The 24,336-nt window shown below is 41.8% G+C and overlaps 2 protein-coding genes across 8 annotated transcripts; both read left to right on the top strand.

Annotated features, from left to right (window-relative positions):
* The first annotated feature begins 2,837 nt into the window (after positions 1–2,837).
* On the top strand, positions 2,838–14,275 carry LOC133898261 (ubiquitin-like domain-containing protein CIP73). Of its 7 annotated transcripts, none has more exons than XM_062338884.1 (18): positions 2,838–2,975; positions 3,612–3,734; positions 3,831–3,904; positions 4,866–4,988; positions 5,743–5,860; positions 7,140–7,220; positions 8,902–9,014; positions 9,132–9,173; positions 9,256–9,396; positions 9,483–9,567; positions 9,646–9,821; positions 10,695–10,859; positions 10,947–11,018; positions 11,140–11,254; positions 11,950–12,330; positions 12,997–13,340; positions 13,420–13,526; positions 13,926–14,275. In XM_062338884.1, the coding sequence occupies exons 3-18, from the start codon at positions 3,893–3,895 to the stop codon at positions 13,936–13,938; spliced, it is 2,088 nt and encodes a 695-aa protein (XP_062194868.1). In that variant the 5' UTR covers positions 2,838–2,975; positions 3,612–3,734; positions 3,831–3,892; the 3' UTR covers positions 13,939–14,275. The 7 variants fall into 7 exon arrangements, with proteins under 7 accessions (XP_062194868.1, XP_062194866.1, XP_062194869.1 ...); XM_062338882.1 differs by having other exon boundaries at positions 4,861–4,988; XM_062338883.1 differs by lacking the exon at positions 2,838–2,975 and adding an exon at positions 3,048–3,494 and having other exon boundaries at positions 4,861–4,988.
* A 2,245-nt stretch (positions 14,276–16,520) lies between these two features.
* LOC133899268 (uncharacterized) lies at positions 16,521–19,391 on the top strand. The gene is made up of 2 exons (XM_062340247.1): positions 16,521–16,811; positions 17,557–19,391. Exon 2 carries the CDS (start codon positions 17,567–17,569, stop codon positions 19,388–19,390), a length of 1,824 nt encoding a protein of 607 aa, XP_062196231.1. The 5' UTR covers positions 16,521–16,811; positions 17,557–17,566; the 3' UTR covers position 19,391.
* The last annotated feature ends 4,945 nt before the right edge of the window (positions 19,392–24,336 follow it).

The following is a 24,336-nucleotide window of genomic DNA, read 5'->3' as shown; positions in this document are numbered from 1 at the left end:
TGACAATCAAGGGTGAGCTGAACCTGTATTGTGTGTAAAATACAACTTTAGACCAATGCTGCTTGTAGCCAAATCATATTTTTAATTTGGGCTCTTAATAAACACAGTAAAGTATATATGATTATGGACTCAAATTTTGTATATATGATTGTTGACTCAAATTTGGGCTAGTATCCAAATACATGTATAGCAAAGAGTGAAACGTTGCAGGACATCAGGACTAGCTATTTTCCCCTATAATTATCGTTAATATTGATTTCCATGACGATTCTATAGGTGCTCCACTAAGTCAGCTTGAAGTTGTGAGTGAGTTTCTTTGTCTCTAAATTTTCTGTGAGTTTCAATGAACTTATGAAGTTCAGGCATATCCTCATAGGAAGGTTCCACCTTTTCTCCTACTTGATCATAATTGAAGTATTCCAGTCCTTCATCTCGCTCATTTTCAACGATCATGTTATGTATAATTACACAAGCTCTCATAATTTGTTCGAGTATGTCTTGATCTCAAAATCGTGTTGGTCCTCGAACAATGGCAAAGCGAGCTTGTAGAACCCCAAATGCTTGTTCCATGTCCTTCCTAACTGCTTTTTGAGCTTCGGCGAAATATTTCTTCTTATTGCCTAATGGAAATGATATTATCTTTACAAATGTGGTCCATGTAAGATATATGCCATCTGCAAGATAATATCTCATTATATAATTATAATCATTGATGGTATAATTCACTTTTGAAGCATGACCATCAGCTAGCTCCCCAAAGAGTGGGGAGTGTTGAAGAATATTGATATCATTATGAGACCCAGGTAAATCAAAGAAAGCATGCTAAATCCAAAAATCTTGTGAAGCATCGGCTTCTAAAATGATTGTATGCTCGTGAATATGACTGTTGCACATACCTTTCCATGCAGCTAGACAATTCTTCCACTTTTAATACATACAATCGATGGATCCTAGCACTCCCAAAAAACTTCTTGCCTCCCCCAAGTGCAAGTAATCTCACAGTATCATTCTCATTTGGTGATCTCAAATACTCGCCTCCAAATACTTTAATAATAGATTTGGCAAACCTTTTAAGACTATCTATAGCAGTACTTTCTCCGATACGAACATAATCATCTGTATCATCCGTTGCTACTCCACAAATTAGTATACGGAATGATGCGGTAATCTTTTGCAAACAACTTAACCCAAGTTTATCAGCTGCATTTCTTTTTTGCACAAAGTAATCATCATGTTCTTCTGCAGCACACATTATACGTACAAACAGAGAACGTCTCATTCTAAACCTGTGTGGGTATGATAAGAATGAGCAATACATATCACGATCTACAACAAAGACAAATAAAAATATATGTACTAATTACAAATCCACGTCTGAACAAAGTAGGACTGTACGTAGAATCATCCGAGAAGTAGTCTTGACACAGTCTCAAATGCCCTGTTTTCTTTGTTCCGATGAACTGCTTGATGCCAAGGACAGATCCGTTATGGTGTGGTTCATTGTCAAACTGATATTGATTGTGTATTATATGTGCTACAGCAATAATGAATTCATCGTCATCATCGGATGACGATGAATCTAATACCTCTTGCATGAGAAATCTACAACAACTCATCACAAAACAGATCAATATTTCCTCAGGTGCTGCATACACACGAGAGGCCAGGGTAGCAGGCGAGAGCCTACGTATACACGCTATCGACGGCGTGTCCGCTCAGGATCGACAACGTGTGGTCACTCGCGATCCATGGTTCGTACCTCGGTTCGGCTCACGCCGCTCGGGAACAACGGCATGACGCGATCACACGAGACGATCGCTCGGGATCGATGGCATGATGGCGTGACCACATGAGACAACGTGACATCGCTCGGGATAACTAGAAGGGAGACGGCATGGGCGGCAATAGGCGTGCACAGGGAGACGAGGCGTGTCGTATGACCGAGCGGTTGGAACTTCCAACAAATTTTAAAATATATGGAGTCACAAATAGGATATCTATCGGAGAGAAAAAGATTTTAAAAATAAATATTTTAGAGATATCCTCCTATATAAAGATATAAAATATAAATTCGAGAGAGTCTCTTAAAGATGATAATATGGTACACGGACAAGAAACGGGTTTTAGTGGGCTAGTACCCGTTTCGTGCGGTACAGCTGGCGTACTGTTCTGCGTCGCCGTTTCGTACTGGATACGAGTAAAGACGTCCAAATGGGTAGTGCCTACTAGGCCGGCCTGAGGCACGGCACTGTAGGCACGGCCCAGGCACGGTACGGCACGATTACCGACGGGCCGGACCGGCACGGCACGACGGGCCGGCATGGCACGGCTCGGTCAAGTCGGGCCGGCCGGGCACGGCCCAGCCCGGCACTATTTTCTATTTTTTTATTTCTATTTTTAATTTTTTAGCTATTTTTAAATATTTTTTTTATCTATTTTTAAATATTTTTTTATCTATTTTTTATATTTTTATCTATTTTCTATATATTTTTTATGTATTTTTTCATTTTTTATATTTTTTTATCTATTTCGGCTCGTCGGGCCGACCAGGCTGTCGGGCCAAAATCGTGCTCGGGTCGGCCCGACACGACACGGTCACCGACGAACCGTGCTGTGGACTGAGGGGAAGGTACGCGGACCGACACGGTACGATCCGTTACTGTAAATGGACCGTTTAGACCATGCCGTAGCTGGACCGTGCCGAATCAGACTCATGCCAGACCGGCACGAACGGCCCATTTGACCATGTTTAGATAAGAGGTCGCGTAATGCCGGCTGCGCCCGTGATACAAGTACAACCCGACTTCCAGAAAAACGCACCCCCCCCCCCCCCACGCGTCCGTGCTCCCTCTTCCGCTTCCTTTCCTCGCACCTTCCCTCTTCTCCTCCCCGGGCTCCTGCCTCCCCCAAAATATCGCCGTGCTAGGGTTTCCTCCGGCAGCTAGGGTCCGGCGATCCGCAGCCGTCGATTCGAGGTACGACCCGGTCTCCTCCTTCGTCCCGTTGGATTTGTTTCTGTTGGATGCTACTGCTTCGGCGCCGGGGTGTTCGTGCTGTGGCCTCCGTGTGTATCGGGAGGGTGGATGCCCGTGCTCCTACGGAGGAAGCGGCGGGTCGCTCTCGAGTACGGCGGCGGTGCATCGTGGGTGTTCCGCCGGTGGTTGTGTTTGGACGGAATTGCCTGATTGTTTGGGTTGTACGGTAGATTGGGCGATTGGGGGATTGATTGACTGCTAGTTTGTGTTGGTTGTCGTGCGGGGTGGCGGAACAAGGGGCTCTTGTTTGTGCGGGTGATCGATTACGCGTGGAGGGAAGTCTGGCAGTTGCAGTGAGTAGGGCTGTTTTTGGTGATGGGTGTGTTCCTGTAGTGGCGATTAGGGTTGCAATTCCTGCTAGGATGGGAGTGCGCATGTCATTGTATTTTACACTGGGCTTTTGAGGCGGGTACCTGTGTTGCTAGTTGGCCTTGTAGGAGTTATGCAAGCCTTTGCAAGGTACATGATCTAGTCTTTTTTGTGAAGGGAGATATATGATATCTGCTTTCTTTTGGACAGAAAGATGAAGTTTCATTTCTCAGCAGTAGATGAATTTTGAGTCTGGGTTCTGTGCAGGTTGCCCTGATTATATTCTTTGCATGGCCAATTAAGCCTCGATACAGGGCATGGTAGAGGCATCTAATTCCCTTAAATTAGTGCTGATGGTAACATAAGTTGTAAGTTCCGTTTGACTTAAAGGTATGAGTTAATTTACAAAGAGCAAATAAGGCGTTGTACTGCCTCTTGGATGCTATGGGCATCTTTTAGAACTTTGATGTCTCCTATCTGGTGCAGTGGCCAGCTTCAGTGACCCTTGAGAGATTTGCGCTTGATGGAGAGTAAGTCTTTGCAGAAGGATGAAGAGAGTGGTGAGGAACAATGCTGTTCTATGACTATTGACTCATTGAGGCATTGAGAGGAAATATAGAACACTGCCGACCTGGCATCCAATGTTTATGTTCTCCTCCATGGTTTTCTTGCGTCCTGCCACTTCAAGCATGATTTTGATAAACTGCCACTGGATCCACATCGAGATAGGAAGCAAGCGGAATACACTGTTTCTTTCTGCCCCACCAAAAAATGAAGTGCTTCTGTTAAGCACCCACCTCTTTTTGAAGTGAAATTCTTAAAGGTTATCTGAAGGAAATGACATAGTTACATTACTAAATTCCAATCTACTAGTACTTACACTTGGGCTAGAACCGTAGTAATGAGCCGGCAAATCACTTATTTTCTACAATTGTCTATAAATAGGTCGCTGCCACTTATTTTCTAATATGGGCCTATTGTTTTTCTGGGATTTAAATTTGTTCTTTCTTTGGGAAATATATTTAGTATTTTGGGAATTTTATGGTGGTATGTTTTTCTGATTTTATGCATGTTGTTCATGTATCATTAGTTCTTTACCTACCCTTCTTTTGTACTTCAACATTGTACATCTGCTTTACTGCTTAACTATCACCATAACCTCCATATATTTATTTCAGTATGTCTATTTCGTATAATTAGGGTGAGTTGCTAAAAAATAAATGCAGCATGGAGCTATAGTAATAGTATTATTATTTTCTTTAGTATGATTATAATCTGTTCTGCTACTAGTTTCCCAGAGCCCTATAATAATTTATGCAACTTGATTCAAAAAACAGATGCTTTAAATACTTGCATCATTACAGACATAAAAATACCCTGGATGGTTAGGCTACAAAATCCTATTATGGATTCGAAATATGCAATTGACTTCCCCCCTTTTCTATTTCGTTTACACTTATTGATGAAACAAATTACATGAAATTCAGTTGCCTTTTCTTGTTCTAATTTTCTTCAGTACAGGAGATCATGGACAGTAGTTCAGATGTACAAATGTCACATTGTGCTGGAGATTCGGAAACTACAATCGAGATCAAAATTAAGACCTTGGATTCTCAGACATACAATTTGCGTGTGAATAAATGTGTAAGTTGATAATGAATACACATCTCACGAACTCTGTGATTATATAGTTACTTTCTGGGATTAAAATGTAGGTTATTTGCACTGTTCTTTATGGTTTCCTACTTTTGATTAGAAACTCTAGGCTTTCTCCATGCAAAATTTGTTCACAATTATTGTGTTTTCTGAATTTCTCTGTCCTTTCTTTAGTGCAGGTTACTAACACATCCTATATATATGATTACAAATTGCTAGCCTGTTCAATTTCCCCAAGTAATTTTGATTGTATTCCAGTATATCCTACGTTTCCTCATTTTCATGAAGTAATTTGTTGCAAAGTCATTTCTTGTTGTGTCCAAACATTTCGAGGAGCAACTTAATTCCAATTGGTAAATTTCACCATGATTTCTTTCTGAAATATTGAATGTGCATGTAAGATTATCTTGATTAAATAGTTTCACGTGGCTGTATCTTGCTGCATAGATGGAAGTATGGCACAGTGCGAGACTGAGCATAGATAACTATGCAGTAGATCTCCCTTGCTAACCTAGCCTCTAAGTCTAAGAACATGTCAACAAATGAAATGAAAACGAAGTAGTTGTAGCAGTGGTGATGGGTTTTAATGTGTTAACATCAGCGTCCTTTCGCCACTAGATTGATGGTGAGTAACAAAAAATCTGTGTGTCTACAACTTTGAAACTAACAAGTGTGTTGAAATATTTTTTAAATATTGTTTTCTGTCAATGCATGCCATATGTTAATCCATTGTCCGTTACAGGTGCCAGTTCCTCTGTTAAAGGAAAAAATTGCTACTGTAACTGGAATATTGTCTGAACAGCAGCGCCTGATTTGTCGTGGTAGAGTCTTAAAGGATGATGAACTCCTGTCTGCATATCGTATCCTCATCTACTTAAGCTTTTCATTCTTTTTGTTGTTCTCTTTTTCTGTTTGTCTCTGAGGTTTGTTTACTCCATCTACAGAGACCATGTTCCATGGATTTGATCAGTAGATGAGATCAAGCACAGCAAATATTGCCCTATTCTTTGAAAATTGTCTAATTGCTCAGTGTTGGGATAACATCTGTTACCATTTTTGCAAGAAAGCTTGCTTATTTATTCCATGTCCAGTTTTCTGTCATTCGGTCTATTAAATTCAAATAGGTGAGAAATTGTTAATCCAATGGCAAAATCTAACTATTTTCCTATCCTGTGAATATGGCGGTTGAGAAATACTGATAATTCATATCTGTTTTACATCCACAATTTGTACTGTGATTATTTGTGTCTATATAATTGAGCAAAGGCTTGTCAATTTCTAGTTAGAACAACAACAACAAAGTTTTTTAGTCCCAAGCAAGTTGGGGTAGGCTAGAGATGAAACCAACAAGACCCAATTAAAAAGATGATGAGAAAACAACAATAATAATAATAAAGGTACTAGTAATAGTAAAAGTAATAACGGTACAAGGAGACCAATGCATAAGTTATGGTTCTAGCATGTGAATTGCTTACTTCCACGTGCTTCTATCCATGTATAGTTCTTTGGGGATATTTCATTCCTTCAAGTCTCTCTTTACAAGCTCCTCCCTGCTATTCTGACAAAATTGTTTTGGCAAAATCTGAAATGTCAGGTTTGTTCGACATCTGCCTCTCTTCACATTATCAGTGCACCTTAGTATCCTGCTATGCATAGGTCACTCTAGAGGCCTCCATTGGATATGTCCAAATCATCTTAACATATGTTGGATAAGCTTTTCTTCAATTGGTGCTACCTCTACCCTATTACACATATCATCATTTCGGATCCGATCCTTTATTTTCTGGTCACAAATTCATTGCAACATATGTATCTCTGTGACACTTAACTGCTGGACATGTCGCCTTTTAGTTGGCCATATTCTACGCCATACAACATCGCGGGTCGAATCACCGTCCAATAAAACTTACCTTTTAGCTTTTGTGGCTTCCTCTTGTCACAGAGGATGCAATAAGCTTGGCACCATTTTACCAAATTCTAGTTACTACGAGGAGTTTCCTCATGTCATCATTCATCCGACATATTGCTAAAACCCAAGGAAAGATTCTATTTGATCATGTAGAAAAAATAAGTTAATTTTACATTTTTGCTCGGTCCTTATCTTTATCTTGAAAATGCTTCTCCTTAATGACATTATAGATGTTGAAGATGGTCATACATTGCATCTTGTTGTTAGACAACCAGGCCAGTCAGCTACATCAGGAAATGCAGGAACTGAAGGTTTGTAAACTTAATAAATTATACAATTCGTGTGTAGACTTTTTATTTTTTTTATTGATTAGTTAAAATTTTATGTAAATTGAAAGAACATTTGTTAATTTTCAAGTTCTTGAATAGTTCTTCACTGCAATGAAAATATTTGATGTTGGAAGTATGTTATTGTCATGTTTGCCAACATCATTAGGTTTATCACTGTATGTTGTTTTGTTTGCATGGTATAATGTGTGGTTTTCATGGCATGCCCATCCAGTTCCAGCGTTGTAGACAGTGGTCCACTACAGTTAGCATAGCACCCCTTTCTGTTGGAACAAAATTAGCATGTGGTGTCAGCTTCTGTCAAAAGACATTTAGGGTTTTGTGTTCAACTATCAGTTTTGTACTCCCAAATTCCAAAAGGCTTATTATTATATCTATTCTTTTAAAGGAACACCTAAAATTTTGCAAATTGTCATGTGATTCATGTGTTGCCTTCATTTTTCTTAGTCATGCTTACTTATTGCTTCTCCAAGATGCAGTAGTCTTTGTTCCTTTGAATGTTATCTGCGCTCGACATTCATTTCGTCTTTTGTGTTTTGGTTCTTCCATAACGTTGATGTTTTTGTGCTATTGTCTTCATATTTCTGTAAGTACGGTCAAGCATGTTGCGCACAGCCACTCATTATATGGCAATTAATACATTATCAACTTTAGCTTCTCTTTACAGCCAAACTTCCTTATTCACTATTTGAAGAACTGATCTCTGATGGTCTAGTCTTTGTTGGACTCGGTCCAAATAATTCTAGCCTGTAACATGTCTAGGCAGAGCATTTCGGACACAGTAGCATACATTGTTCAAAAAATCAGTGATCGGTAGTTGCTCGGCCGGCCGGGGAGTAGGGATTAATTGGTTAATCGGAGATTAACTGAATTAATCGGTCGACCATTAATCGGTTGGTCAGTAAGGAATATACCTTATTTTTTATGTAATCTAGCAATATAATATACTAGAATAGGCACGTATAAGAAGGAAAAATACTAAAATAGATATATCTCTCTTTGGGTGGGCCTCTTTCTTCTTGGGCTGGTGGCCCACCTCTCTCCCTCTTTTATCTCTCTGCCTCTCCCTCAGCCCCTTTCTCGATCTCTCTCTCACTCACACGCACACAGGACGGCGGCGATGGTGGATAGGGTTTGTCAGTGGCGGCGGATAGGGTCGACAGCGCGCGGTGCCCTTCCAGATCCGGTGACTTGAGGAGGGGCGGTAGCTTGATGAGGAGGCGATGGAGCTGAGTGGTGCCCGAGCAGCGGGAGCTCGAGCTGTGGTGGCGCGAGGGGCGGGCGCCCGAGTGGCCGGCTGCTTGGGCTTGAGGAGGGGCTAGTGCAACTACGTGAGATGCTGGCGCTACTGAGGTTGCGATGCGTTTTGAGGGAGGAGATTAATCGGTGGTCAAGGGATTAATCAGTAGTCAACCCGATTAATCGGTCTGACAGACCGATTAATCGGCCAGCCGATTTCACCGAAATTGACTCGTTCCCTTGCCGATCAACGATTAATCGGGCCGATTAATCACTGATCGGCTGATTTTTTGAACACTGGTAGCATATTAGAGTGACAATTGCACTTTGCATCTTAGAACTCACCCTTCAATGTTCCCTTCTGGATGCTAACTTCTACTCACTGTAAATTGTTACAATTTTACAGCTAACACATCAAATTCTGGTCGTCGTCGTGGTCCCACAGTGGCTCGAAGTATTGTACTTGAGGCTGTTAATGTGGATCATGGGAGCAGTGAACTCCCAGCTTTTGCCGCCCAGGTGATCCTACATTCCTGCTTGCACTAGGACGTTCTGTCACCCTACTTTTGTTGAAGAACCTCTACATTTGACATATCACTTTATCTATGTTCAAAATTCTTGTTATTCTTTTGATAGATTATCCAAAGCCTGCTTGGACCAATCAGCACACAATCTTCGGTAATCCAGTGATCTTAATGTAGTTAGATTGTTTAGATGGAAATTAAAGTAACTTATTTGAAAATAACTTCTCTGACAATAGGGTGCACCAGCACCTTCTGACACTAGACCTTCAGAGGCTACACAATCTATCATCCCAGATAATGTAAGGGCTGAACTTGATCAACAACAGGGTCCTCTACTCTTCCAGTCTGAACCGGCATATGGGTCATCACAACCAAATGTAAATATGTTTTGATCCTTGTCACATGCCCACCTTGATATCGAAATATCTGGATGTGTTGTCACTAACATATTACTCTTTTGTAGCTCATCCCTGATTCCTTGACAACTATTTCTCAGTACATTGACTTTATGAGGGACTCATTTAGGAGGGAAGGCTTTAATCAAAATGGTTTGACTTTGCTCTTCTGTGAGCTACATCCATTATATACTCTACTATAGGAATCACATCCATTTCTCATTTCTACAGGACAGATAGAGGGTAATGTGGAACACAGAACTGCAGGTAGTGTTCTTGATACTCAAAATCTGGAAAGCCAGCCTGATTCAGCTTCCACACTTGGGCTTCCTACTGCAGCATTGCTAGCCGAGACTATGCACTCTACTAGACAAATTGTTGTTGAGCAGGCTGGAGCATTGCTATCTGTAAGTCACATCTTTCAAAGTCTTGCGGGTATCTCTTAGCTAATCTCATGGATAATTTAGCTACTTGATGGTTATTTTAATCTGTTTTCTGTTCATTGCTGCTGAGTTGAGGATACCGTGCTTTTAGCCTTTTACTTGGTCTCTATTGATAATAAACCTCAGATATTTCTGATGTGATATTTGCAATTCTAGCTATTTGGATGGTGACGTCCCCTTTAGTCTGTACTAATATATGCTACTGTAAAATTTGTGTTTTGGCATCCATGGACCCTGACTTGTCAGTTTCTTAAATCTAGCCACCAATAATCATAGTTGGATCCACCCCTATCAAATGCCCTACATTCACATCCAATTTCTCATGAGCTCCCTGATTAATACACATTTTTCTGTACCATGAAGCTATGATGTGCAACTTATAGAAAGAATATGTACAGCATCCTTGTCAAAGAATAATAGAACATATATACTCCATGCCCCCAAGTATTATTTTTAAAAGTTCTTTTTATTTTCCAATCAGTCAATTGTATTGTACCTAGAAAGCAATGCAATGTTGATTATACTTTAATATGTGACCAAACTAAACGAGTGCTTTTATTTTGATATTGAATAATCTGTTTAGTCAGAAAATTGAATGCAGTATTGAAATGTATTAATTTCTTGTGTGATATGTACACTGTAGGCTGTAGCAATTCAATACGAATAAAAGACACTTAAATGATTCCCATGCATAACCATGTTTTTTTTTCTCGTTTGAACTCTGCTGCATCTATTCAGTTTTCTGCTTCTGAAGTATTTCCCCTATTTATTTTGTAATTACCAATTGAACATCGTTTATGTGTGCATCGGAGTTAATTTCTTGTCAAATCAATCCAGCAACTATCAACTCAGTTGGGAGATCTTGTTAATGTAACTGATTCTGCAAGTAGGAGGAACCTTCAAAGTAATGCGATGCGCTCAGGTGTTCTCCTCCAGAACCTTGGTTCTTTGCTTCTAGAACTTGGCCGCACCACAATGATGCTGCGTATAAATCCGGCATCTGTAGGTTTTTGTAACAACTATATTGACCTTATTTCAACATTGAAATTATTTTGTACTTTTGTATTGATCTATTTATCTTCTTTTCAGTTAGAAGCGGTTGTAAACTCTGGAGCAGCTCTTTACATATCTCCATCCGGGCCAAATCCTCTGATGGTTGAAGTGAGTTACTAAAGAATTTTGATTTCAGAACTCATTGATAGCGCCCCACACCCCCCTCCCCCCCCCCCCCCCCCCCAAAAAAAAAATCCTGTTTCCCCGTGTGCTAACTTATTTTGTTCAGCCTGTTCCATTTTTTCCAGGAAGAAGATCTGTCCAAATGGGTCCAATATTTTCTAGTTTTAGTTCGCAAGGCTCTGTTCTACACCCAAGAGATGTTGAGATCCATGTCCACACAAGTGAGTAATTTCCAATGTCTTTATCCTCTGTTCCTTAAATCTTCCTCTTGGGGTGCCATCATATTGAGTTCGGACATCACATTTATTCGACCGGAATTGCTTATAAAATTGTCATGTCTAATCTTAGGGTCAACATGTAATGCAAGCCCGTTGAACTCTTTCATAAATGGCAATAGATGGCTGAACTGCCTGTTTCTAAGACTGGCAATCAGGATCATGAATTTTGGATTCAATGCTTAATCTGGAATACTAAATAAATCAGTACAGGCAGGGTGGCCCTGTCAATAGGAAGTTTGGACTTTACAATCACTAGCAGGTGGTTTGAAATCAGTGGAGTTGCCAGGTTTTAAGAGTGGATCATTGATGGTTTCAATCTGATGTTTTCTTTGGCATACTATATAAACCAGAACTAGTTGGGTGTGTTTCACCTCCCAAAAAAAGAGAATAAGTTGGGTGTGTTAATTGAAAACCCTCCCCCCAAAAAAAAGAGAGAATAAATTGGGTTTGTCAATTGAAAACTACTGAACAATAATACAATTGAAAATTCACAGCAAACTTGTTTTAACTATTAGTGGGGTTAGTTATACTAACCTCACTGCATCTTGCTAGCTGCTTTTCTTGAGTTGTTTTAACTATTTGTCGTGCTGTTGATTCCGGTGATGGTAGTTGCTAAATGCAGTCTTTTTTATTGTTAGGTGGGCCTGTGCCTGTAGCCAGTACCAACCCAAGTGAACCAGCTGGTGCACAAGCACAGCAACATACAAATAGGACAGGAGATGCTTTGCACACAAATATTGGTGAAGCATTTGCAGGGGTTGCAGGTGGTGCTCCTTTTTCTGTTGAGTCTGGAGTTAGACTGTTGCCACTGAGAACAGTGGTTGCCATGCCTGCTGGCATCAGTCGTGCTCCGTCACGTTCATCTAGTGGAGGTGTTGATATTATCTATCCACTGCTCAACAGAATTCAACAAAGAACAAACACCAATGTTAGTGATCAATCTCCAACTGAACGTGCTCCTAATGGTACCCATCCTAATCAGCAGTCGATTCCTCAGTCATCTCAAGCTCGTGAAGCAGGTGAGCGAGATTTCCTCACTTCATCTTTATTTTCTACGTTTTTTTGGTGTGTTGCATTTATTCAATAAACTGGATAGTTTCTACTAGGGTGCAATAGGGTTGGACAGCTCCCGGTAGAGCTGACGCTGAATCTGAAGTGGCAGGTGATTCTGCTAATTGATCAGGCAGGTGATTCTGCTAATTGATCAGATTCAGATAAGGAGGGGGATGAGGCAGTGCATGAATCGTCTTGCTACTAAATAGTTAATAGGGGCAAAAGAGGATACTTATACCTGCCTTTTGGTACCTGTTACCCTGCCTAAAATGACTAGTATTACTGACCGGAAGGAGTATTGCACATTTATTCCCGTTGTATTTGACACCATCAAATTTTGTATTGATATTTGGTGGTATTTGTTTTGGACACCGAATCTTATAAAATGTCGGATAAGATATTGAAAACTAACATCTGATGGTATTCAATTCGTTTGCACTCGTACTTTCTACATGAATTTGCACTACCTTTTGTTTTTCCTTTTTTTTTCCTGGATGCTTTTCTCAATGAATGTTGTGCCATTATTGAATAATCTTCATTCTGGTGTTTTGATACTGATCATTTGGCCTTCTAAAATAAATAAAAAGCTTTGTTGTATTATGCTTTTTTGATCATCAGTAGATTTTTTACAGCTAATCTGGGAGCTCCAGTTGATGTCAATGTGGGAAATAGCTCTGAGACCTCCCCTGGGCAGCAGAACGGCCTGGGTCCTTTGTCTCAGATAATGGACAGTTTCCAGTGGATTGGATCACTGTTTTCTGGAGAAAATGGCCGAGCCAATGGCACAAGTCAGCAAGCACCAATGGCTTCTGCTGAGCAGGGAGATGCTAGAAATCGTGGAACACCAGAAGTGTCAGGAGCCAGTGAGGAGGAGCTACGCTTTGCTAACATGGTCCGACAAATTATGCCATTTATCTCCCAAGTTGAAACACAACATCAAAGTGGCCCACCAGACAGTAGCAGCACCCCTTCACTGGCAAGTGCAGTTTGTGCTTATTATGTTTCTTAACACATTTAGTCTCCTAATTGGTTTGTAACATTGGTGCTGGATGCAGACTGCATCTGAGAGCTCAAACAGAGCAAGGGATGGCCCAAGTGATTCCAGGAGTTTGCATCAACATAACCGTGACCGAATTGATGAGCCTAATTCTAAAAGGCAAAGGTGTGACACTGACTTACAGATTTAGTTTTTTGTCATGTGAATTGACAATTATGAATTTCAACTTATTTTTTGATCTTGGGCGTGATGATTTATATGGTTCAAATGGTAGCCTTAAATGATCTTTGAACATTTTTATTCTATAGAGGTCAAGTAGATAAAGCACAACCAATGCCATATAGGAATACTATTGCAGTTTTCAGATTCCGTAATAGGTGTGTATACTTATCAATATTAATCCAAACTAGAGTTTATGAACTATTTGGATTTAGGCAAGCGAACTAAAATTGGATAAATCTTTCATTGAACTATTTCGATTGCTTTCAGTTCTTTAGGACTGCTACAAAACATGGCAATGATATTTGCAGACTAATTATATTACCTGTGTAAACATTTTTGCAGAACTAGTGACTGATTCAAATCTGCTTGTGAGCCGACAATTTTCCCATTTCTTCCTACCCCAGAGATGGATTATCATATCGGGAGTTGAGACAAATGGATTTACTGGTAGTATATAGTTGGCATGGAGGACATTAGCTGAGGCACCTATGCTTTTCTTTTTGCCATCTTGTAATCTGTTATTTTTGAGAGCACAAATACCATACATGCTAGCATCCATCTCCAATTTGTTGAAATTTAATTTATCGGGGTGGAACAATTTGTGCTACGAATCAAAACCTGCTTTGGTGGTTCTTGCCGTAGCATGTGGAGGTCTTTTGCCATCAATAATATCGTTATGAAGTTTTAGAAAATAGTACGGTTTTGCAAAAATCTACTTTTGGAAAGCTCGGAGGTGTGTGGATATAACAAATTTTGAAGTTTCAAAATCATAGCATGGACAAAATTGTGGTCTTTTTGAATTTTTGAACATCAGCTAAGACTTTTTTTTTATAAACCATGGTATTGCGTGGTTCTGATTTCTAAAACTGTAGTTTCTCAATAATAAGGTTTTATTTGGGAAACTATCACATCCAAAGAGTCTGAAGCTTGTTAGACAAGGATATGCAAGGATAGAAAAAAAAGAGAAACATGCCGCACAATTTATAGCGAAGCATCGTGGGATATTCGTGGCTGGGAAGACGAACCGACCACCCGTAATCGTCATGTCTTTTTTCTCTTGTTGAGCGTTCTGACATTGCTAAACGAGGAGCCTAGTAGGCCATCTTTGTCGACAAACACGCAGATGACTTGACTCCAAGTCGTCAAGGGTGGGCTGTGACCTTTTTTCATGAGAGCTGGGTGAGCTGTGACTTAGTCTGAAAAGAAGCCAGCACTTTCCATCCCCTTTCCATCTGTGGCTGGCTATATATGTCTATATAAATATCAGTTGCAGGATTGCAGCCTCAGGTAACGAATCTTCATCGAACAAGACGATACCAACTTACAGAGATAAACGTGGAGATGAGGCGTGACCCTGGCGTCGTGGTTTTCCTGGTGCTGATGCTGGGTACCATGGTGGTCTGCACCTTCCAAGCTGCTGTTGTGGAAGGTCTGTTCTTTCTTACATTCTTTTCTTTTGAATTTAGTTGCAAAGCTCTATAGAACAATTCGGACAACAATTATCACAATTGGGACTAAGTCACATTATCACAGCAGTCCAAGCATGTTTCCTTGGACAACAATCGGGACTCTATTCCTAGTTTATACAACATACGGCGTGAAATGTGTACTAGTTAGAACAATCACAGATAGTTAAGGAAAACAAAAAACACAAGTCTTCACTAGTAGCTATTTCTATTTAACAGGCTCCGAATTTTAGTACATGTTCTAAATTTTGTAGCTGAAAAAAGCCAAAAATGAAAACCTAAGCTTAAAAAGGCCAAAAATGAAAACTTAAGCTTTGGCAAATTACAAGGTCTTTGTGTATACATATATAATAACGAGGAAAAGTGAAAAATATGCAACAAACTACACTTGCACGAAAAGCTAACTTGATTTTGAATTTCATGGTCTGCAGGAAGGCCTTCACCATCACCTCCAACTCCAAAACCTGCTCCGCTAGTCCGCAGAGGTGATCCCTGCACTCTTGATCCAACCCTGCCGGAGTGCTCTCCTCCTCCGCCGGCCTGCAACGAGTGCTATCCTCCTCCTCCAGCTTGATCCCAAACACAAACTTTGCCATCCAATTTAGCTCATAATCTGCTGCTTTCTGGTCTAAAAAAATGTATTGCATTTCTCGGCACGTTTTTTTCTTACTGTTACTCGTGATAATAGCGCCTATTCTCCAAATATATCTGTAAATGAAAAGAGTATCTATGCGCTGTGCAATACTCATTAAAATTTCCATTTGCGTTCCCAATTTCAGGGTACATCTTTCCTTATGAATTTTATCGGTTTGCCGATAAAGCTTTCTATAAGTTGTCAGAGGTTTCACCAATGCTAAAATATTTGAATGGTAAATTTGGCCGTCGAAAGTTCGGCTTCTTGGTGCAGATAGAATCACAAATTGAACGCACGTACAGCCACTTTATTTTCCCACGATATACACAGACAGTTTGTGAAAGCATGATATACTGTCATTATGAAATGACCATGGGATTCTCTTGCATCCTCTTCATTGGCGTGCCACGAGTTTAGCCATAGAGGCATATTTATTCTCCCCCCCCCCCCCGTCCTTTGTCACATAATCTGATGGATTTTTGCGTCAAAGAAACCAACGGTGACAATTATCATTTTTTTGGGGGCAAAAATTCGATTTTGTACAACATACGTGACCGTATTTGCTTAAATGGATAACTATTTTTCGTATTTACAATTTTAGCACATGTATTCGGCACACGGTGTGCCGAAAACGATTTTTCGGTACACGGTGTACCGAAAAAGGTATTTTCGGCACACCGTGTGCCGAATACACTGTATTCGGCACACGGTATGCCGAAAATGTCTGTATTCGGCACACTGTGTGCCGAATACAACCAAAAAGCGTATTGTATTCGGCACACCGTGTGCCGAAATACCCTTTTGTCACGTCAAGTCACGTCGTGCTTTTTACTTTTCTTTTTTCTTTTCTTTTTACTTTTGTCCTTTTGTCCCCCACGTTTTTTGGCCGGCTGCATGGCTGCATGGCGCATGGTGCTCTCCCACGTGCTGTTGTCTGCTCGGTGAGGCTTTAAATGGCAGCGCAGCGAGCAACGAAGAGGCATCAGCGAGCAGAGGAGAGCAAGAAGGAGAGCAAGGAGGAGAGCAGGGAGGAGAGGAGAGCAGAGAGGAGAGAAGAGCAGAGCAACAAATTAGTGTGAGCAGTCGAGCCCGAAGAGCTGCGGTGCAGCAGGACAGCCTTCCTTAGTAGTAAGTACTTATATTTATTTGAATCATAGATTATGTATGTACTTATATTTAGATTAGAAAATATAGTTATAGCATGTAGATATTAAGTTGCTAAAATAGAGTAGGTGTAAGATTTGCATATTCTATGATCTTGTAATAGATGGTACTATAGTGTAATAGTAATCGTAATATTTAGATTAGAAAATGTAATTAGAGCAAGTGGACAGTTCGAATAAATTGGATAAACGATATTAAGTTGGTAAAGTAGAGTAGGTATACTATTTGTATATTCTATTATCTCGCAACAGAAGCAACTATAGTGTAACATTAACTGTAATACTTAGAATAAAAAATATAAGTAGAGCAAATATAGTATTTATTCTGTTCGAATACATTGGATAAGTAATATTAAGTTGGAAAAACAGAGTAGGTACAATATTTGCATATTTTGTGATCGCACAACAAAAGCAACTATAGTGTAATATTAATCGTAATATTTAGATTACAAAATGTAATTAGAGCAAGTAGATCGTTCAAATCATTTAGATAAATGATATTAAGTTGGTAAAATAGAGTAGGTATACTATTTGTATATTCTATTATCTCGCAACAGAAGCAACTATAGTGTAACATTAACTGTAATACTTAGAATAAAAAAAGGAATTACAGTAAGTATAGTATTTATTCCGTGCTAATGCATTAGCTAAAATAGAGTACGTATGTAACATACATCTAATTAGTTATTTGGTCATTTATGTTTGTTTAGCAGAGACGCTATGACTATCCATATTTATTATGGAGAACGTCCCGCTGTTTTGCATGGGAGACTCGTGTCCATTCAGAACTGCCAGCACGTAGAGAGTACGGTTGAGCTACCAATTGATCTAAAAGGCTTACAAACACATGTTATGAGCCTTTTGCGTCTAAACCAGCAGTCCTACAATGTTATCCTAGAGGGTGTTAGGCCACGGCCTGTACCAAACAGCTCGCTCATTGTCCATACGTTGTTCGATTTGAGAACGAACAACGCTTGGGCCTTGTACTCACGTAAGGCATTAGAGGAGAACTTTGAAATAGGAGTGTACGTAACCATAGTATCACGACCGGTGCATGGTGAAGAGGTGGCTACTGTGGAAGGATTAGACCATAATGTGATGCATGATGAGGCGGGAGGGAATGTCGGGGAGGGCACTTCGGGTACGGATGGACCCGAAGTGGACCATGGTGAGGTAGATGCACAATGCATGGATGATGAAGCCGGTGGTAGTGGCGACGAAGAAGGTGTTGACAATGATGACCCGGTGCCGGCGATCCAGTACTTTCATGGTGCTGGGCTGCTAAATTGTACCATCAGTGAGTATAACACCCTATCTAATTGGGGATATCATAATAGCGACATCCAGGTGGGGCAACGGTTTCAGAACAGGGAAGAGGTCATCCACTTTATCAGCAACTATGCTGTAATCACAAGAAGGGACCACAAGTGTGCCCGATCTAACCATACAGAGTATGAGGTTAGGTGTACGAAGCATCCGACTTGTCCTTACTTCGTACGAGCCCATAAGCCAAAGCACGAGAACTATTTTGTGCTGAGTAGACACACCCCACATACATGCAGCGAAGAGGCTATTAGGAATGTGAGCCACGCGGTTGATGCGAGGTTCATAGCCCAACTACTCATCACCCTTGTTGGCATAAACATATGTTTGTCGCCAAAATCTATTATGGAGGAGGTGCAGACTAAGACGGGTATGCTGATCAATTACCACACCGCGTGGCGAGCAAAGCAGAAGGCATTGAAGATGTTGTTTGGAAGTTTCGAAGATTCGTACCACTACGCACCGAGGCTGATGCAGAAGATTGCTATGACCAACCCCGGGACCCAGTGGGCCATGGCGGATGAGCCGATCAGGCTGGATGATGGGTCATACAGCAACACTGATCGATACCTCATTAGGTTTTTCTGGTCCTTTGGCCAATGCATCGAAGCTTTCAGGCATTGCAAACCGGTGGTATGTGTGGATGCCACATTTCTTAGTGGCAAGTACCATGGTAACCTAATGACAGCGATGGCGGCGGATGCAAACAATCAGATAATTCCTCTCGCTTATGCATTGGTTGAGAGTGAGAACAATGATAGTTGGTTGTGGTTCCTTACCTTGGTGAGGACACGTGTCGTCGGTAATAGGGAACGAGTCTGCATTATATCAGACCGCAATAAGGGCCTCTTGCATGCATTGGATGTGCTACATGCCAGCACAAACCCCTCCATTGCGTGGCCTGATGTGGAGAGAAGGTGGTGCATGCGACACTTAGGTGCGAACCTTTACTCAAGGTATCACAATAAGGGTCTTGTGAAGAAGTTCAAAGGGTTATGTCTTCAGAACCAGCAGGCGAAGTTCAACGAGATATGGCGAGAGTTAAATGAGACCACTCGTAAGATGATGGCACAGCAAGAAGCACAGGAGGACCATCTACGGACGCAAATGGTGGGGGGCCAAACCATCATTAGTCGTTCGCGTGGTACGTTTAGCCAGTGGATAGCGGGAAAGCCGGCGGAGCGTTGGGCCCTATTCTATGATACTCACGGTTCCAGGTAACTTATTAAGTATTTGTATATATCATTTTCGACATTTCATACATGTTTATTGTTTATTAAATAACCAACGAATCGTGCTTTGGTGCAGACCAAAAAAGTTGCAGGGAAATCTCAATATGGCGAGAAATTCTACTACTGCCTTCCCATGGACATATACAACGATCGATATAGCATTAACTGCCTGCTTGCAGGTTGTGCGTGGAGGGAAGGATGATCCCTTCAAAGAGAGCAACCTAATCCAAGCTGTGTCTAAATTAAATACAAGACCGCCATGTTCTGCGTTCACCGTTCCACTTCTACATGTAACAACCGATGACCTTAGGGCCCTATTACATGAGCACCGCCGAATATACCTCAGGATTTGCGAACTAGCCAACCATCCTTCTTTACTTGGTTTCTGTATGAGGCAACGAAGGATGGCGATGTTGCCCGACCAGTATGCATCCCACATACAGGTTCGTCATTTTCTATTTCATCACCATAGTTGTCTTATTGTTTTTTATTCGAATACCCCTCTTCTGCTTTAGGCATTCCCAGAAGACGCGGAGTTAATCAACAAAGAAATACCACACCTCTTGGCAATGCAAATGCTCTTCGGCGGGGGTGTGCTGCCTGGTTCGCGTCAAAGACGACGAAGATCAGCGAACCCAAGGGGTACAAGAGCTGATGAAAATTTGATGCCACTAATGCCTCGGCGTTCCACCAGCCACACAGGAGAAGGTTCAACTCTTACTACAAGAGCACATCCTACTACCGCGATACCTGAAGACGACGACGACGACGATTTCATGCCACCAATGCCTCGGCGTTCCATCAGCCACACAGGAGAAGGTTCAACGAACAATACAAGAGCACGTGCTCGAACCGTGATACCTCCGGACGACGACGATGACGACGATTTCATGCCATCAATGCCTCGACGTTCCACTAGCCACAGCCACACGGTACAAGGTTCAACGAACCATACAAGACCACGTGCTCCAATCGTGATACCTCCAGACGATGACGACGACGATTTCATGCCACCAATGCCTCGGCGTTCCACCAGCCACACAGGAGAAGGTTCAACGCACAATACAAGAGCACATGCTCGAACCGTGATACCTCCAGACGACGACGATGACGACGATTTCATGCCATCTATGCCTCGACGTTCCACCAGCCACAGCCACACGGTACAAGGTTCAACGAACCATACAAGAGCACGTGCTCCAATCGTGATACCTCCAGATGATGACGACGACGATTTCATACCACCAATGCCTCGACGATTTCGTTAATCTACATCATCACTTTCTATTGCCATTTTAAGATGATCACTGATACCTTATTAATCTTGCGCATGTTCGAATATACCCTGTTAAGACTATTGGTCGCCTTAAAGACTGTTTTTTTACTCATGCATTTTAAAATATTTCAGATTAGCAATTTTTTAATTTTGTTACATAAATTACACAGTCAAATCACATAAATGGGAGGAGTACGAAAAAGGGTATTTCGGCACACGGTGTGCCGAATACCAACTGTATTCGGCACACCGTGTGCCGAATACGCTTTTTGGTTATATTCGGCACACGGTGTGCCGAATACAGTCATTTTTGGCACACCGTGTGCCGAATACCGGTGTACCGAAAAAGGCATTTTCGGCACACCGTGTGCCGAATACATGTGCTAAAATTGTAAATACGAAAAATAGTTGTCCATTTAAGCAAATACGGTCACGTATGTTGTACAAAATTGAATTTTTGCCTTTGGGGGGGGGGGGGGGGGCAAATCAGCCTTTCTTATTCTTTGTTTTTGTAACAAGTTATTGGAGTACAACTCGTGACACTGCCTCCAGCTTGGGCTGAAGGCATTGTCGGAAGCATAGTGTTAAATTTCTTATTTTAATAGTGAGATTACTTCCCAAACTCATCGGCAAGTTAAAGATTCTTTAAAAAATCAACAATACTAAAGCAACAAAATAAAAGGACATGCATAATACTCGCATATATCTACTCCCACGGTCCAAATACTTGAAGTTTCCAACAACATGGCCTACAAAACATACCTTCGACTGCTATTTTCTATTGGAACATATTTAAACACATGTGTCGGTGGATGAAGACCGCAAGCGGGGATCCTGAGAGACCCCCTTTGAGATTTGGCCGGGGGCTGGTCCTGGATCTACCTCGTACATGAGGTTAATGCGTGTGTATGGGACTTAGGCAGGACGAGTGATCGTCGGTTTAGTGGGAATAAATGCACCAAGAATTTATACAGGTTCAGGTCGCACGAAGACGTAATAGCCTACTTCCATGTGTCTAGTGTGTTATTAATGCTCTTGGAATGCCTTTCTCTGGATCTCTAGCCCTATATGTTACAAGGTGATGTTGACTCGTGTTGAGCTTCAGCTTCGGTTGGGCTTCTTGTTTGCTTGAGCTTGTCCTCTCTTCTACGAAGTGCTCCCCCTTTTATCTATAGGGGGAGGCCCTCCAGGGTGTGTCCGGAACGGGGGCACAAGTTCCCGTAAATAATAAATAAAAAACAAACATCATGGGTCTACAGTTTGATGTTACAAGGAGTTGAAAATACGCCCCTTGGACGGTCTCGTCGGTCTTCACGTCCCAACTTTAGCAGGTGCAAGGGGGGCCCACCGGCCAGCCTCTGAGTACCCCTTCACGCCCGTCTGGTCAGAGTAGGACTGACACGGTCTGACGCAACGGGGCGATGGGCGATAAACCTCGAGCTCATCGAAGATATCTTCATACCGTCTATCTCCATGGGCCCCGCAAAGGAACATGCGATGGGACCTGCCGCATTAATTGCTCTCACACCTTCCTACCAGGCGGTGGCAGGGACTGACGTACTCAGTACGATAGGCGTGGGGAGGAGTGATTGGATGTGACTGGCCACGCTCCCCCTTAAATGCAACATCGAGCCTCCCACCGATTGACACCTCATTGTGGAGTCCTTGCGGGGTCCACCGGCAAGGGGCTTCTCGGGTCTTCGGGGAACTCTGGATACTCGGGGACCAACTGTTCTTGGCCCGAGCACCCCCTCCCAGGCCTGGTCCTTCTCGGGTTCTCGGGGAACTCTGGATACTCGAGGACCAACTGTTCTTGGCCCCGAGCACCCCCTCCCGGACTTGGCTCTTCTCAGGTCCTCAGAAAACTCTGGGTACTTGAGGACCAACTGTTCTTGACCCCGAGCACCCCCTCCCGAACTTGGCTTTTCTCGGGCCCTCGAGAACATGGTCCCCGAGGGAGGGCACCACGTGGCACTATGCCCCGGTTCTCATATCACTGACAACATGCATAATACTCCCACATATCTACTCCCACGTCCAAATACTAAAAGTTTTGAACAACATGGTCTATAAAACGTAGCTTTGACCACTATTTTTTATTGGAACATGTTTATGAGATCTAATAAAATTGAGAAATTATGAAAGTATTCTTCAAAACAAATTTAGACATAATTTTCATGTTTCTATCCTAATAATTTTAAAGATGTTGATATCAAAGCTTAAAATTGACCAGAACCATGTTAAAAGATATCATGTTTTCTTGACCAGAGGGAGTATAATGTAACTTCACATGTTGAAATCAAACACTCTTAGCAATGGCTCTCAATCCGCTATTCAAATTACTCTTCGCCAAGGCGTGGATAACCCACTAGTGGAAATAATAGACAGATGAATGCCCACGGTTTTTGCAGTTGGCATGGTCTTCAAAGGTAGAGACAAGTTCAAGAAGCCACCGATCAAGTGTGGGAGGATCAGTGCTAAATACTCATGGTCTGGCTGCCCTTGGTTTATATATGGTTCAAAAGAACCGATTGTGATTGGTTTCAGGTCAAGGTATCTCATGATGTGCACAAATACCCTGAGAGAAGTTACTGTAAGAAGAATAGCTGATAAATATGAGCACATCATAAAGGCAAATACTTCTTGGAAATTGCAGAACATTAAGGAGACAATTCTTCTTGAGATGTTGCTGATGTGTCCATGTCCAAAATCAAGTAGCTCATGGGGGGTGACACGGCCACTGGAGGTGCAGGATCGAATGTTCATCAGGAAGGTCGCTGTGGTGAGCGCTTCGGCCCAGGAGGAAGGTGTGCCGCGGTGGAACAAGAGAGCACGCATCCTATGGTTGACAGGGTAGAGGATGTCGGGAACGGATTGGCTACGTTAGGCTAAAAATAATTTTTTTTACCATATTCATCCAGAAAATTATACAAGTAGAATATCATAGATCGTTACCACTTGACACGCAGTGCAGTGAAAGAAGAGTTAGAGTAGACCAATCCAATATCGTACGCGTCAAACTACTCAAGCAGTTTCTCGATCAGATTCGCGACCAGTCCCAAGCAGGTGGTCATACTTCTCGACCAGTTTCTCGAGTAGGTCTGTCGCGTCCTCGACCATCACCGAGTGGTCGCGTCGTGCTCTACGACCAGGCGAACACGTATATCAACCAGTCAAGTTCAAAGAGAGATACATATCACCCTTGTGATAGCTTGACTATTCACTCGATATAGTAGATTCATCATAATTAACTATTTAATCATATTGGTATGATCATACACTTTCTCAATCATATTTGACACGGGGCCGGCTGGCCAGCCTGCTTGAGTTCTTGGCAGTTCCAGAACTAGATGTAGCATCATTTCCTACAAGCAGATGGGAAAAAACCTAATAGGGGAAAAGTATTCCAAATAAAAAAATCAACAAGTGGAGTATTAAAGAATTAGGAAGGTAACTACGTAACAAATTAGCAGGAGACTAAGAAGAGACGAAATGGAAGGGATTGTGTCGTAGCCTCAACAGAGTAAAGAGTGGGATCAAGGTTGCAAACCTACTGGACTAGAGGAAGATGCAGGTCCTGCCGTGGTACCGCCCATAGCAAGCTAGCTAAGGGGAGTTGTAGAGTTGTGTGATGTGGGGTGGGGGGGACCCACTTACTT

Source organism: Phragmites australis, chromosome 18, assembly GCF_958298935.1.
Source record: "Phragmites australis chromosome 18, lpPhrAust1.1, whole genome shotgun sequence".
NCBI classification, from domain to species: domain Eukaryota; kingdom Viridiplantae; phylum Streptophyta; class Magnoliopsida; order Poales; family Poaceae; genus Phragmites; species Phragmites australis.
This window is presented reverse-complemented; position numbering and strand designations above follow the sequence as displayed.